The sequence below is a fragment of the Abramis brama genome, assembly GCF_963993115.1.
Source record: "Abramis brama genome assembly, chromosome: 12".
Classification (NCBI taxonomy): domain Eukaryota; kingdom Metazoa; phylum Chordata; class Actinopteri; order Cypriniformes; family Leuciscidae; genus Abramis; species Abramis brama.
In genome coordinates, this window is record NC_139974.1 from 40,534,216 (window position 1) to 40,551,086 (window position 16,871).

The window sequence follows — 16,871 nt, forward strand, 5'->3', positions numbered from 1 at the left end:
GGTTGTGAGAACTTTGGGCACATATCCGGGTCAGGGTCTCAGGATTTTGTGAGAGTCAGCCGGTCCAAATTCCAGGCATGTTTCGCTGACTGAAAATGACTACAGGACCCACACCCTCTTGGTACATGTGAGCGCAGTCAGGAGTGCCGTCTTGAGAGACCCGGTCTTAAATTTAGAGAGATTTCTGGGTTAGTTCGTTTTTTGTTTTGTTTATTTTGGCCATGCTCTCCCCTAAAGCTATTGTTGCTATTTTCATTATTATTATTTTTATATTTCTAGTTTGGTTATTGTTGCCTTTGTGCCTTTTTTACCTATTATAACAAAAAATTAAAAGTTAATATTGGTGGAATTGGTGGTTGTGTTGTTGATTCTGGGACAGAAGGTTGGAAATCCTCATACTCTCCATGGTTTTCTTTTTCTTTCTCTTTTTTGTAAAATGTCATTCTTATTTACTTTGTTATCAGCTCCTCAGCCCTAGATGGGTAGCTATGTAACACTATACCTCCTCCTCATTGTAAATATCCAAATAAGCCTCTCTTTTTTGATCCAGAAACATACAATACAACATGCAATGCTGTAGTAATTTATTAATGTAGAAAGCAGAGAGATAAACAAAGATTTTTTTGGATCAAACTGGGGTTAAGAATCAGGTGCATTTTAAAAACCATTTCAAACTTTAATGTGCACTGAAACTTATCTTTTATCTTAAGGATAGGTAAAATGAAAACAATGAAAAAAATGCAATATTAGTATTGCTCATAAAAAACGTAGTTTGGTATTTTGCTTGTAGGATCAGTGGACTGTGGCGTAACATCCTCTCATTCCACTTAATCTGGCAATGAAATCAGAAAACCATTATTAAGGCAACATACACATAATAGCAATAGTACAAATGTCTACACATCATGTCTCTCTACTTTTATTGCTCACCTGAAAACACCTCAACCTCACACAGAAGGAGATATTCATTGCGCCCAGGTATAATAATGTTGACATATCGCCCCTTAATAGGCTTAAACTCAAATGTTTTTGTCTCTCCAAGTGGGATGGACTCAACAGTTGCAGCCCTGTGAAGACACAGAGAAATAGAGAGAGGCGAATCAAAACGGCATGAAGCATATTAAATATACTTCAGTCAAAGACAAGTTTGTATTAAAAGGATTTATTCAAAGTAATGTTATCTTATTTACTAATTTTCAAACCATTTGTGAAAGTATTAAGAGAGAGACAATACTTACAGCTCATTATTGTTGCCATTATTTTCCAGGCTGTTGCCGATACGGATCTGAGCTCCATTTATCCTCTCTGCACAACAATCTGCAAGATTAGTGATGCTAACCCTGGTTACCTTGTAGTTTTCCCCTAAGTCAACTCTCCACCAGGGGTCCCTGTCCGCATTAGTATGACTGCATGACCCATGACTGTACAGTGAATTGCTGTTGCCATCGACAGCATTTTGAGCTCCTGATCCAACCGTATATGGAAGACTGGACAGCTGTGGCTCCAAGAGCAAGATTCCCTGTTTAACATAAAATATTAATCAATAACTTTTTTCTTTTTACTTAATATATTCTCAATATACTGGGCAAAATTATGCTAAACTATGTAATCCAAATTATTATTACACGGCTCACTGGAATAGTTTATTCTGATTGTTCAGTCGCGACATTCTGAGGTCTGATATCTCCAGATAATGACGTCATCAACAGAAACGCTGGATAACACACACTCATCCGGGTTTCTGGAGCCGGCCTTTCTTTTAGGTTTCTTGTATCAATACGGTGAACCCGCTCTCTCTCGTTTCATATAGTTCATATAGTTAAAGATATTGATTGTATTCAAATACCAAGATCGCATTGAAGTATTTTTAGTATTAAGAGTACTGTAGTGTTCTTGTACAGTGTAATGGATTCTAAGCCAATAAACAGGCAAGAATTGAAAAAGGTTTCCTCACAAATCAATATGTCCATGTAATAATTTATTAGGTGTACATGACTGTACATTATGTCTTAAATGTTTTTTCTTGCAAGGAATATTTTTCTTCCTCTAAGCCGCTCTTTGCAACAGTCTCCACGATTAGTGATGGTAACGTTGCTTACACTGTAGACATTTCCCAGGTCAACTCTCCACCATGGATTAAACTCAGTTTTAGTGAAAGTGCATGAGTCCTTCTTGTAATCTGAGTCTCTGTTTCCATCGACTGCATGTTGAGCATCTCCCTGTGGGTGGCCTAAGGAGGACTGCACAGCCATGCCATTAAGAGCAAGATTCCCTGTTCAAGATGATAGGAAATTGACAAAAAAAAGGATAAGAGAGGTTCAAAGCATTACAAATAAATATAAATAAATAAAACACATTTTTAATTACCATATTTCAGGGTATAATTTTAATAAATCAATCTGATCAAAATGTAATACACAATGGTTAGAGATTTTAAAATCTTTAAGAGCAGGCGCGCTTGTTCCATGGCGGATTGCTATTATAACGGCGGATTTGCCAGACGCACGCCAGGAGCGGTTCACAACCGAGGAGACCGACGTTCTCGTCAGGGCCATAAAAGACAGAGAAGTGACATTGGGGATGGAGAAACACACCCAGATTAGCTTCGGTTAAACGGGCGTATAATAATTTGGGTAAATGTGTAAGCTAGATTTATGCCTATTTTTTCACATCATCATGGACACCACAATGATTTCCCTCGTGTGGAATATTTTTCCTTGTAATTATGCATGGTTTGCAGAAATGTGAACTGCTGCGTCTGTGTGTAGATGAGATAAGCAAAGTGTATGCGCGTTGTGCAAACGCTACATTATGGCCAAGCATGCGCCCTTAAAATAGCATCTGAACGCGCCACTGAAAACGCGCCACTGACTTTAGACTGGGTTTTTCCTGGTTTGTGGCGGAATTGTTTTCTGAAACCTGCAAAATAGCACCAGGGAACGTTTGCGCCGGAACACGCCTCCTCTTTTTGCTGAACCGTCCCCGGAGCGCAAGTTCATTCCCTCATTTACCGACGTACGTCTGCAAAAGGGAAAAGTTTGCTGTGTGTCGGGTGCAAAATAGGAATGATACATGCGTCGATGTACAAAGTCAATTGCGCTGGTTCAAGATAGGGCTCTATGTCTTAAAGTCAGTATAATGTGACTAACCTGCCTCGTTCTTTGGATTTTACACTTTTGAAGTGTAATTAAAAATGTAAAAAAAACTGTTCAGTCATTTCTTTGCGGCTCGGTCCAAATGTCATTTTATCATTTTATATGTGGTGAAAAAACAGAATACTGTACTTTTCAAAATTCTTGAAAAGAGTCTTGATGTAAGATGTTTAATGTGATCAGCGTCAGATGTATTACGTTTTATTTTTCTAGATCAAATGGTTCAAAAATTATAACCATTTGAATGTAAAAATGGTAACATTTTTTTTACTTTTCTTTACCATCACTACAAGTGTGCCATATTTTATAATTTTCCTACTTACGGTTCATATGGCTGCCATTGACTCCCATTAGGGAAAAATAATAATAAGAAAACTAATGGATTCCAATTATAATGTTATCCCGGTGTAGAGAGTGCATAAACCTTCAACTCACCTGGATTTCGTCAATGTATCAACCTCACAGAAGACCTTCGCAATTCAGCAGTTATCTGCTTTTAACCCTCTGGGGTCCTTCGGGTCCAAATGGTCCCGAAGCGTTTAAATAAAAAAATGTAAAAAATCATAGCTTCATCGGAATGGTCCGAAATTTGGTGACTTTGTTGGTACTTGGTATATGAACACCCAAAAAAATTGGGGACAGGATTTGAATAGTCTAAGCGGTTGTAAAAAAAATAGTCACACTCAGGACCTTCGGGTCCAAATGGACCCGCCATAGGAAATGAATGGGAAATTGGCAAAAATGTGACAATACAGAGTTTTTTTTTGCGTACAATCTACAAATCAGCCACGATCCAGAAAAAAAGCACACAACAGTGAAGGGGTGAATCTATAAAACATCAAGAGTGCAAAACAGACACATCCACACACACACACACACACACAAACACACTTTTATACACATACACACTAATAAATTCAGATTACAAAAATCTGTTTTGAATTTTTAAAAATCACAGCTTCATCGGAATGCTATGAAACTAGGTGACTTTTATGGTATTAGGTATGTGAACACACAAAAAATATTGAGGTCATGATCCAAGCATGCTAAGTGGTCGTCACACTTCTGCTCTTTGGTCAAAAATGACCCCCATAGAAAATGAATGGGAAATTGTCAAAAATATGAAAACACAGAGGTTTTTTTGTGCATACAATCTACAAATCAGCCAGGATGCAAAAAAAAAGGACTCAACAGTGAAGGGGTGAATCTCTAAAACATCAAGAGTGCAAAACAGACACATCCACACACAGACACACACACACAAACACACTTTTATACACATACACACTAATAAATTCAGATTACAAAAATCTGTTTTGAATTTTTAAAAATCACAGCTTCATCGGAATGTTACGAAACTAGGTGACTTTTATGGTATTAGGTATGTGAACGCACAAAAAATATTTAGGTCATGATCCAAGCATACTAAGTGGTCATCAAACTTCTGCTCTTTGGTCAAAAATGACCCCCATAGGAAATGAATGGGAAATTGCCAAAAATATGAAAACACAGAGTTTTTTGGTGCATACAATCTACAAATCAGCCAGGATGAAGAAAAAAGGACTCAACAGTGAAGGGGTGAATCTCTTAAACATCAAGAGTGCAAAACAGACTAAATCTGTTCAGGCAAAAATCACTAGAATTCGCAAGCCTTTCTACAGAGAGCTGTATATCCACTAGTGGTAAAAATGTGCTATTGCGTGATAAAAATGCTCAGTGTGTCCACCAGGTGGCGCCCATCTCATTTCAAAAATTGCTTTCATGAGGCCTAGGCTTGACTCTAAAATGAAATACAGCTTTAATAAAAATAAAATAAAAATTATATATATATAAAAAAATTCTATTATATTCAATGGGAAAAAATGGGTCATAATTATTGCATAAATATTAATTATAAATCATAAAATTATCTCAAAACACCAAAAAAGAAAAGAAAAAATATTATAAAAAACAAGTAAAAAAAAAAATATTATGATTTTTTTTTCTATATATTAATCCCGCCCTTCGGGTCCATTTGGACCCGAAGGTCCCAAGTGTGACTGTTACACGAAGGACCCCAGAGTTAAACAAAATAATACATTTTTATATAAACAACAAATAGCAATATTAATACATGTTTATAAACAATTGCTATACTTTTTTTTTATCCAATATATTATTCATATGAGCATATAATATTATGCCCTATCAAAACATTTCAAACCAAAAATGTCCTATTAAACATAGATATAAATATTAATACGAACCAGCAGTCTGAAGATGGTCTAGTTGAATAAAATTGTGCTCAGAAATGATGCTCTATTTATTGTTGAATTAAGGCCCTCCCAACCAAATAAGTCTGATCTGATATCTGTAAAATAAACATCAACTGGACCATTACTGTCAGGGTTATGTTTGTTTTTGATCTGTTTCCCTGTTCTGGGGTGCGTTTTCGTACGTCGCTAGCTCAGTTAGCTGGATTTGATTGTTGACGATATGGCATGATCTTCGTTTGTCTGGTTCTTCGACTCATCCTGGACTTGCTGTCATAGCAACATGAAACCTTCTTAAACCTTCTCGCGAGCAGCTCATTTCATGTCAACAAGATTAGACTGTGGCTTTATAAGCGGAGCTGATGCGGGAAGTCCTTTAGCGCAGCGCGATAGTACTTTTTGATAGATATTGTTTTTCTTGTGACTCGTGAGGGTCTCATTTACATAATTAATTTGTTGGAACATGTTCGACTCGTCGGAACGGCACAAACTGTGCATTGGTGAAACTTGGTGAAAAGTGCTGTCTGTCGTGCCATTCGCAGAGTTTACCTGGTGCTCAAGCTGTTTTTAGGGGTATTTCCAAGCCACTTAAAACCCAAGGGTGTAAAGCAGATTATCATTTTTATGAAGATCATGCAATCATGACAATGCCAGTATGACTTACAGTATGTGTCCCTCAGGCTTCACTAATGTGATTCTGCACACACGTTCCCATCAAGTCCTCAATGAAGGGGATTTTGTGAACCGAAAGGGGGTTCACAATGTAAATGTGCAGACAATTTACTATTACAATTCTTAATATTCCAGATTAGTAATATTATACAAAACATTTTTTTAAAGGAATAGAATCAAAAAAGTATGCAGTGGACTGACTAAATTCTCTTAGATGGTGTGTAACTATATGTTCCATATCACAAATGTGGAAGCAAAAGGATCTGTCCATGACTCAAGAAAAGTCATATTTATGCACATTATTTGAATGTGGTAAGGAAAAATATAAATATCAAGCTCACTGTATTACATACACTTGCTGATCCTAACAGAACTACATTTTTCCATTATACAGGAAATTATGATGGGATCCTGTTTGGAGATAGTGGCTATGCCTGCAAGCAGTATTTTATGATGTATTCCCTGACCCAAACCCCGGACCACAAACCTGTTACAATGCAGCTCTAGCCAGGACAAGGGCACGCACTGAAATGACCTTTGGGCAACTAAAGGGAAGATTTCAGTGTCTGAAAAGCCTGAGGGGTTGCACCTGACAAGGCCTGTGACATTATTGTTGCATGTGCCATATTACACAACATTGCCACATCAGAAAGGAGAGGAGCCCTTTGGTGAGAGTGAAGCCTGATGATGACCTCCGATTATTCATTCCTTCTTTCTTGTGTACAGAATTTGCTTATGCAGGAACTTCTCATCATGTAATCAGATACTTAATGTGTGATCTTGTGATCAGGATGTGATCTGTGTAATTTTAGCTTTGTTTGCATTACGCCACGTGTTTTGCAGGAATAGCACGGACGCTTTGGTCTCAGAATTTTTGGCAAACTGTCTAGATAACTTTTTTCAATAAAATAATGATTTTAAGTCATAATCACCAGTTTTATTTATATTAAAATAAATAACATTGGCCTGCCTTTTTTTGTCACTTTCTGTCTTTTTAGTGAAATAGTCTAGGACTGAAAATGCTACAGAGACAATCTTGTAGGCAAGTTCAATTTTATAAAATATTTGTCAGAACAAGACATTTAAAACACTGCAAATACTTTTGCTGCAAGTTCAGTTTACTTATTTGAAATGAGTTGCAACATTTGATTTTATTACACTCAATTTACTTAAAATTGTTAATGAATCATGCTTTTGAGTTGGAATAAAATGAATCATTTTGTTGACAGCTGAAACATACAGTCAATTTCCCAGCATGCTCCGCATGGGATTGAGATGCTAAACTTGGGAAGCTAAACTCAAAACATCCTCCATTACATTCAGGTTTGTCAGTATATTATGATCTTACAATGCAAATTAACTTACAAAACACTTTGTTAGTGTGAAGTTCTTTCAACATGTACATGTTAACATGATTTGAGTTAAATGCAGGTACAGTTCAGTACCATTTACTGATCAATGTAATAATTGTTATGCTAACATTTCAGTTTTAAAACAATAATATCATTATTTATGTTCTTATATCACAACACTTTCACAAATTATTCAAATATTGTGTAGTTTTGTCATGTTGGTAAGAAAAGGATGTGTGCTCAATGTAAACAGTTTTATTTGTGCAGTTCTGGTTGTGTCTGCTTTCTCATTCAATAATGAAGAAATGTAGCGCTCAGTAAACACAACATCAGCACAATGTAAGCCTTTCAAGACTTTGGACATGCAATTCAATCCTCCTTCAAAAAAGATCGTCAGTAACGGAAGATATAATTGATTTTGAAAGGGCTGTTTTAAGCATTGTAATTTTTTCTACCATTGTTTTTTTATTATTATTATTATTATTATTATTATTATTATTATTACTGCCTTTAAGTGTATTGGTTCTGGAAAAGTTTCATTCACTGCTTATAGGTTTGGGATTATTTTTCTTCTTTTTTTTTGCCAGACTTCACTATATCATGCAAAGTCTCCCCCTTTTTGGTGTTATAGAAATGGCCATTAGTGCTCTCTCTCTCTCTCTCTTCACTTCAATGTCCCCCTTCGCTGCTCCTCCACATGTACGTTTTACAGCCCTCACTTCATCATACCGAAGTAAGGCAGTGGGTTACGACCTTTTCTTGGATCTGCATGTCTTAAATCAGGCCTTTCACAAGCTTCCGTTTAAGATACTAAAGCATAAACGCATCCTCACTTGAGTTCGTCCCCAAGATTGGTTGGCACCAATAGAACTGAAGGACGTGTACTTTCACGTCTCGATTGTACCTCAACACAGACTGTTTCTTCGGTTTGCCTTTAAAGGGTTAGTTCACCCAAAAATTGTCATGATGGAAACACGGAAGCAGTTTGCAAGTAAAACTCTCTCTCTTTATTGAGTAACAGAAATGATGATAGACACAGTCCAGAGAGAAACAGGTTAGTGGCGCAGGGACTTCGATGGTCAGATGAGTGCCGTGATGAGAAGTGATGATGTGACGTGATGAATCCAGAGTGAACATCCACGGGAACACGAACAGGAAACGAAGAAGGCACAAGACTGGAACGTAGACGAGATCAACACAACCGGAACTCACAAACAACGATCTGACAAAGGAGATGAGAAATGAGTGAGTATATATAGGTGATGAGATGAGCTGCAGCTGGTGACGGGAGTGATGAGCTTGATCGCTGATGAACGTTTATCAGCCGGCACGCCCACACAATCAGCACACACACACACACACAACAACAGAAACACGAGACAAGAAAGAGGCATAGGATTTATGAACCGTGACAAAAATGAAAATTCTGTCAGTAATTACTCACCCTCATGTTGTTCCAACCCCGTAAGTCCTTCGTTCATCTTCGGAACACAAATTAAGATATTTTTTATTAAACCTGAGAGCTGGATCAGTCCTCCATAGGCTTCTAAGGCATTATAACTTGCTGGCCCAGAAAATGCATTAAAGACATCTTAAGTTTATAAAGCGACGAGAATACTTTTTGTGCGAAAAAAAGAAAAAAAAAAAGAACTTTATTCCACTATTAATTTCCTTCTCTCTGTGCCTCGAGTTTTTTCATGTAGTGTAACAGCGCAGCGCTTCTGTGTTGTACGTCACACGTAGGCTCGCTATTGGCAGATGTTATAGAAATGGCCATTAGGGCATCTCTCTCTCTTCACTTCAATGTCCCCCTTTACGGCTCCTCCACGTGTATGTTTTACAGCCCTCACTTCATCGTACTCAAAGGCAGTGGGTTACGACTGTTCTTGGATCTGCATGTCTTGAATCAGGTCTTTCACAAGCTTCCGTTTAAGATACTAAAGCGGAACACTTTCCATAAATCCTGATGTACTCGTCTACACTAATATTAGTCTCTCTGTTTATCCCGAGGTTTACCGCAGTCCTCTGGATCCAGGCCATATCCAGATCTGATGAAGGACCTGTGCCTGTACACACTCACACACACACACACACACACACACACACTCCAGATCTGATGAAGGACCTGCGCCTGGACACACTCACACACACACACTCCAGATCTGATGAAGGACCTGCGCCTGGACACACTCACACACACACACTCCAGATCTGATGAAGGACCTGTGCCTGGACACACTCTCACACACACACACACACACACACTCCAGATCTGATGAAGGACCTGCGCCTGGACACACTCTCACACTCACACACACACACACACACACACACTCCAGATCTGATGAAGGACCTGCGCCTGGACACGACGACAACACAGTCCTGAAGTGTCAACTAGTCTCTCCCCTGTGAAGGCCTCCTTCCCTTTACCTCTGTACAGACAAAACATCGTCAAATAATTCCATTCACATGGATACGCGGAAGTGATAAAAAATGATATTATACATTTTTAAGTTTAAGTAATTTGTTGAGGTCATTTTGTAAAGAAAGACTACACGCCTGCGCACATATATATTCAAACGTGCATACCGATAGACTAAACACGTAATACACATGTGCGGTGTAGTGTTCTCACAGGTTCGCGTTTTTGAAGTTTGCGCAGAGATAACTTTTTTTTCCAACATTATTCAAGGCTTGCAACTTGGAATCTATTTCAAGGTTTGTGTTCTCGAGCACTAAACACTGTTGACGTGCGAATGAGCGGCCGGAGGGCGTTAAGGGTTTTCTGTTAGAACGGTGACGTGTAAGCGGCCCCTAAGTTAATAACTAATGATCTTTGCAACGGTGAAGTGAGGCAGACCAAGACCATGCGTAGATGTGTGCTTTTTTTTTTTTTTTTTTTTGGACAAAGAAGGATCACCTCTCGTCGAGGAGCATCAAGTGGGACATAAATATGCCATGGAGGGACATATAAAAGATTTTTAAATAAATATGGTGGGTAACAAGATTCATTTGGAAGTGAGGGTTTACAGATCAAGTGGGAGAAGCTCATGTTACACTCGTCACGATCTCAGATGAACAACATCCAGGATCAACACTGTTCATGTACCGCAGGGTTAGATTAAATTAATTTACATTTAACCAGTTTATTTGAATAGACACTGACATGTAGACCTTCGTTAATGTGTTTTTGCCCTACATTGTACATGACGTGAGAACAGTTAGCTATTTAGGTTTGTACGTTAGCATGAACGTTTTCGTCTTCATTGGGATTGGGGTTGAATCCTTAGGGAACCAGGTTACTGCGCTCAGTGATATTATAAATAAACCGAGCTTCAGTCGTAATGCACAGATAATTTGAAACGCGCTGGTGAACGCGCACACAGTACGGTGATTCAATACGTGAATACCCTCTCAGGATCCTGGAATCAGTGTTACAAGAACCCAACGCACATCGTTTTACCATTTTTGTAGCATAAACATCATCAAACCGACGAGAGCTTCAGATCTTCCAATGTTTCTCTATGGCACTGAAACCTAAAGATGTCCGAGTTCCTGTGCAACTGAGACTCGACTGCCATTGGCTGATCTGCGTTCGAGGGGAGGGGCTTACCGACAGGTCAATTGCGTCTGCCGGCAACTTCCGTCCACTTCGTACTTCATCGCCATACCCAACAGTGTCTGACCAGCCTATTAAGAGCCTTGGAAGGTGGTATGATGCCAGCCTGAAGGATAAGGATCAGGTACAGCAGCTGCGGAAAGAAATCAGAAGTGGGCTCCAGGCCATTAACCACACTCGGCTCCCTGGAAGATTGAAAGCCTGGTGCTTTCAGTTTGGCCTTCTTCCCCAAGTGCTGTGGCCCCTTACCATTCTTGAGGTCCCAATCTCAACAGTGGAGAAGTTGGAAAGAGGAATCACAGGCTACATCAAGAAATGGCTTGGAGTGCCTCGATGCCTTACCACCATAGGCCTCTACGGAGATTGCGCCCTCAAAGTGCCCCTCACCAGTCTCACAGAGGAATTCAAGTGTGCTAAAGTAAGACTCCAGATGACACTGATTGAATCTCGTGATGCAATGGTGAGTAACAACACACCAACCTTGGTGGCAGGCCGCAAATGGAGACCAGCCAGTGCTGTGGAGGAGGCAGCAGCTGCTCTCAGACTTGCGGACATAGTGGGGCATGTCCAGCAGGGAAGGGGAGGCCTAACAACTAGGCTACCAGCCTGGAATACAGCCACGGCACACGAACGGAGGAATTTGGTGGTGGAGGAAATACACTGGGGCATGAAGAAGCAGCAAGGTGGGCCAAGGCAGTTTCCCTTGGTAAACAGGGACAGTGGACATGCTGGGAGAGTGTGGAGAGAAGGAGGATCAGCTGGAAGGAGTTGTGGAGCATGGAAGCAAAGCGAATCAGCTTCATCATCAGGGCTACATATGATGTTCTTCCAACACCTAGCAATCTCCATCAGTGGTTGGGAGAAGATCCAGGATGTGCCCTCTGCTCCAGCCAGGTTCTCTCAAGCACATACTGACCGGGTGTGGAGTCAGCCTCACCCAGGGACGTTATACGTGGCGTCATAACCAAGTCCTTAAGATCCTCGCAGCCACCCTGGAAAACAAACGGACTGCCTCCAACTCCCTACCACCACCATCAGCACCCAATTCACTGCAGATCAACTTTGTCCGCATTGGGGCAAAGGCAGCCAGGTGCAGGCCCACTTCTCTGGAGCATGGTCAGCTTCGAGGGGCCTGTGACTGGTAGATGCTAGTGGATGTTGGGCGGCGGCTCGTTTTTCCTCCAGAGATTGCAATCAACACACTTAGGCCTGACATAGTTATCTGGTCCCCCTCTCTGAAGAAGGTCTTCATCATCAAACTCACTGTACCCTGGGAGGACTCAGTGGACGAGGCATACGAGCGAAAACAACTACGCTATGCTGAGCTAGCTGCTAAAGCACAAGATCGCGGATGGAAAACTGAAGTCCGTCCAGTGGAGGTGGGGTGCAGGGGGTTTGTGGCAGTGTCTACCACCAGACTGCTTGGAGACCTGGGACCACCCATCAAGGGAGGACGCCCACCTGAAAACTCCACTGTGACAACTACACTGCCAAGGTCAAGCACATTCTCCTGATACGCGCTTGCACTTAAAGGATGTATTACATCTCGTCCTGTGTTTCCTGAAAAAAATCGATGTAGAAAATGGAGAGAAAAACAAAGATAAGTAAATACACAACCCCCTGGATCAAAAAGGTTAAGAATCAGGTGCATTAAAAACCATTACAAACCTTTACTGAACATGCACTTGTAACATATACGAGTTATATATATATAGTGTGTCTCCACTTACTAATAATGATCTGTTAAATATTCACACTGGATAGAATAAGGGTTAACAGGGGTTTCCTATTGGCTGGCTGGTTCTCTGTGCATGCTGTGTCACAACTATCAGTTCATGCGTGTAAGGCCAGTGGTAAGTCGTGTTATTGAGAGCTCTGTAATTCTGTCTGTAATGATCCGTAAATGAAATGTGTGATATATCATGAGCAACAGCATATTTATTCGAGACCAAGAAAAGCATTATAAATTGGAGTGTGAAAAATGTGTTTTATTATAGCACCAGCATGAAGATTGTCGTATGCTGAAATATTTCAACTGTTACACAATGTTTTCTCAGGTACATGTTATGATGTGAGAATGCATTATTTTAAACCATGGTTTATATGTTTTAATTTGTTCAACTGTGTTGCAACTATCAGTTCATGTGTGTAAGGCCAGCATGCCAGCAGGAGCAACGTATGCTGAATTATTTCAACACTGTTACACAATGTTTTCTCAGGGAATAAAATTGATGGGAGAAACTTTCTTGAAGCAAGCGTTTTATTGAAACAATGCAGAGAGGACAAGAGACCAGTTACACACTGAAACTTATTTATCTTAAGGATAAAAGGTTCATAGGTAAGATGTAAACAATGAAAGTGCAAGATTAGAATTGCTCAGAAAACAGAAGTTTGGTATTTTGCTTGTAGGATCAGTGGACAATGGCGTAACATCCTCTCATTTCACTTTATCTGGCAATGAAATCAGAAAACCATTAAGGCAACATACACTATAAATAGTACAAATGTCTACACATCATCCGTCTCCTTTTATTGCTCACCTGCAAACACCTCAACCTCACACAGAGTGAGATATTCATTGCGCCCAGGTATAAAAATGTTGACATATCGCCCCTTAATAGGCTTAAACTCAAATGTTTTTGTGTCTCCAGGTGGGATGGACACAACAGTTGCAGCCCTGTGAAGACACAGAGTAACAGAAAGAGAGATGCGCATCAAAACGGGAAGCAGCAAATTAATATTCTGTCAAAGGCAAGTTTGTATTAAAAGGATTTGTTAAAAGTAATGTTATTTACTCACTCTAACCACTTGTGTAATTAAGAGACAATACTTACAGCTTATTATTGTTGCCATTATTTTCCAGGCTGTTGCCGATACGGATCAGGGGCCTCATTTATAAACGTTGCGTACGCACAAAAGGCGGCGTACGCCGCTCTCTACGCAATAATTGGTATTAATAAAAAGCAAACTTGACGGGAAAATGTGCGGTCCTTCACGCAAGCTCTGACCCAGGCGTACGCACAAAAACGGGTGAAATGAGAAATGGCGACACCGTCGGCAGATGGAAGAAACACGTGAAAGTGTGTGAAACTGTAGATCGTTGTGTAAAAGAAATGGCAATACTGCCTCTCATAAATAACATGAAGACTTCACAAAGCAAGTCTTACAATTAACAGCCTACACAAACACCCGTTTGATCGATCTGCAGTGTAAAACAAACAAAATCAAACGAAGATTACAACAGAAATGCAATTTAACACATATTTGCAAAAAGATATAAATATGTTCTGCAATAATATTAGCATGTTATGCAATTCATCCTCATAACACATCTGTAGCTTGTCAGATGCAATCAAATGGATGGTAATAAAATGCCATGATGCCATCACAATGCGTAATGACGCACAATGGCTGATCATGCGCTTCACGCTTGCGCGTGAGTGAAGTTACGTTTCTTGGTTTTCCTCTGTGTTTGCCATGATTTCGCAATCGATGAATATTAACTTGTGGGCGTTTCACGGTCTATTTATGGGCAACTATGGGCGTGACATGAAGCCGCAAAAGCTGCGCTACATTTAGAATTGATTGTGATTTATTAAGGGAAAACTGCGTAGGATGTGCGTGCGCACGGTTTTATAAATCCGAATATTTCTGTGCGTACGCACGTCCTGTGTTTCATCCGTACGCCACTTCTGACGCAAATCCTACGCAAAGTTTTATAAATGAGGCCCCTGAGCTCCATTTATCCTCTCTGGAACAGCATCTCCACGATTAGTGATGCTAACCCTGGTTACCTTGTAGACTTCCCCCAAGTCAACTCTCCACCAGGGGTCTTTGTCCCCATTAGTATGACTGCATGACCCACCACCAAAAATTGAATTCCTGTTGCCATCGACAGCATTTTGAGCTCCTGCTTGACCGTATATGGAAGACTGGACAGCTTTGGCTCCAAGAGCAAGATTCCCTGTATAACAAAATAAACTAACTTTTTTTTTTTTGGTACTTGTACTTTAGTATTAAAGTAAAAAAAAAAAAAAAAAAAAAAAAAAAAAAAAGTTAAATCCCAATAAAACGGGCAAAATAATGCTAAGCTATGTAATACTATTTTTACTCGTTTTATCGCAAATCAATGTCCATATAACTATTTATTTGTTTTACGTGACTGTACAATATCCCTTAAATATTTGTCTTGCAAGGAATTTTTTTTTCTCGGAAGCTTTGCATTTATTACAAGCGAGCATGTAAAATATTTCAACTCAAATCAATATTTTGTGTCAAATGATTTATTTTGTGGCTAGTAGCCATGTAGTAAGCCGGGGTCTTGATTACCCTGTTGGGTTCATTATGCGATAACATCCGTCTTGATGTACATTATCCCTTATTGGTAACCAAGTGTTCAGTAAGAATATTATATGTGCTATCGACAACATTGAAAGTAAGGAAGAGCACTCACTTGGGCCACAAATGTACGATTTGTCCAATTCTGTTAATAAAATAATAACGGTTATACACACATTAATAAGTACATAAATTCTATCATAGAGTTTCCAAACCTACCTTTGGAATCAGTGACGCACGGCCCAGTAAAGTATTAGAAATACAACCACACGCATGTCCATCCTGATATAAGACATAACATCTCATATCAGCATATGAAAGAAGCATTTACAATCTCACCTCATTTAAACAAAGAAACATAAATTGCTAATGTAATGATAAAATGGTATAGAAGAACCTCATGACTTAAAGTGAGTAATGTGACTAACCTGCCTCCGTTCTTTGGTTTTTAAATGCCTCTGCAGAGTTTGCTTTGCATTATTTTTATTTTATTTTATCTTGCTAGGATCAAAATAGCACCAATGCTATATTTTCTAAATGTCATAATTTAACAAACAAGTTACTTGTTTTACTTCAATTACTTCAATGAGCTCGTATCTGCATTAAATTACTACATTGTTTAAATTAATGGCTAACTGTGACTTAGTACATTTACATTTCTGAAATGCATAACTTAGACAGTTACCCCTGATAACAGATCAAGTTGTATTATGGACTCATGCACTCTGTAAAGCTGCTTTGAAATGTGTATCGTGAAAAGCGCAATACAGATAAACGATTTGGACAAAATTGGACAATTTTAAGGAGTAGCCAAAAAACTTAATCCTGTACTTTTCAAAATTGCAGCTACTGTAATTGGTGGCTCTTGAAATAAGATGGTTAATGTGATCAGGATCATTAGAGGAATCAGGTGTTCTGTGTTTTATTTTTCTAGATCAAATGGTTCAAAATTTCAAACCATTTCAATACAACATTTTTGACCTGGTGGTGGCGCTATAGAGTTTGTCCTGGACACACCAAAGTTTGTCAAATTACTTTGCTTTACCATCACTACAAGTTTGCCAAGTTTCATAATTTTCCTACTTACGGTTCATATGGCTGCCATTGACTCCCATTAGGGAAAATAATAAGAAAACGAATGGATTTGAATTATAATGTTAGAGTGTAGAAACATTCAACTCACCTGGAATTCATCAATGTATCAACCTCACAGAAGACCTTCACAATTCAGCAGTTATCTACTTTTAAACAAAATATTACTGTCACAGAGTGGTGCAGAAGAAGTGGAAGAGTCAAAATTTCCAATACAAACTTTTACTAACAATTAGTGATGAGAATCTTGTTCATTGAGTCTGTCATGTGACAAATGAACTAAAGACTAGGAAGGTAAAGTAATTATGGTCCCTGTAAATTATTTTTTACTGCATTATAATGAATTTCTTAATTCAGAATATGATCAAGATTGCACAGGTGGATGTGTTCGGGG

At 39.2% G+C, this 16,871-nt stretch overlaps 1 protein-coding gene across 1 annotated transcript; it reads right to left on the reverse strand.

The window, feature by feature from the left end:
- Positions 1-568: 568 nt before the first annotated feature.
- On the reverse strand, positions 569-3,607 carry LOC311093645 (fucolectin-like). The gene is made up of 4 exons (XM_084131173.1): positions 2,100-3,607; positions 1,239-1,519; positions 931-1,067; positions 569-832 (listed from the first exon to the last, which is right to left on the reverse strand). The coding sequence occupies exons 1-4, from the start codon at positions 2,250-2,252 to the stop codon at positions 828-830; spliced, it is 576 nt and encodes a 191-aa protein (XP_083987299.1). The 5' UTR covers positions 2,253-3,607; the 3' UTR covers positions 569-827.
- Positions 3,608-16,871: the final 13,264 nt, after the last annotated feature.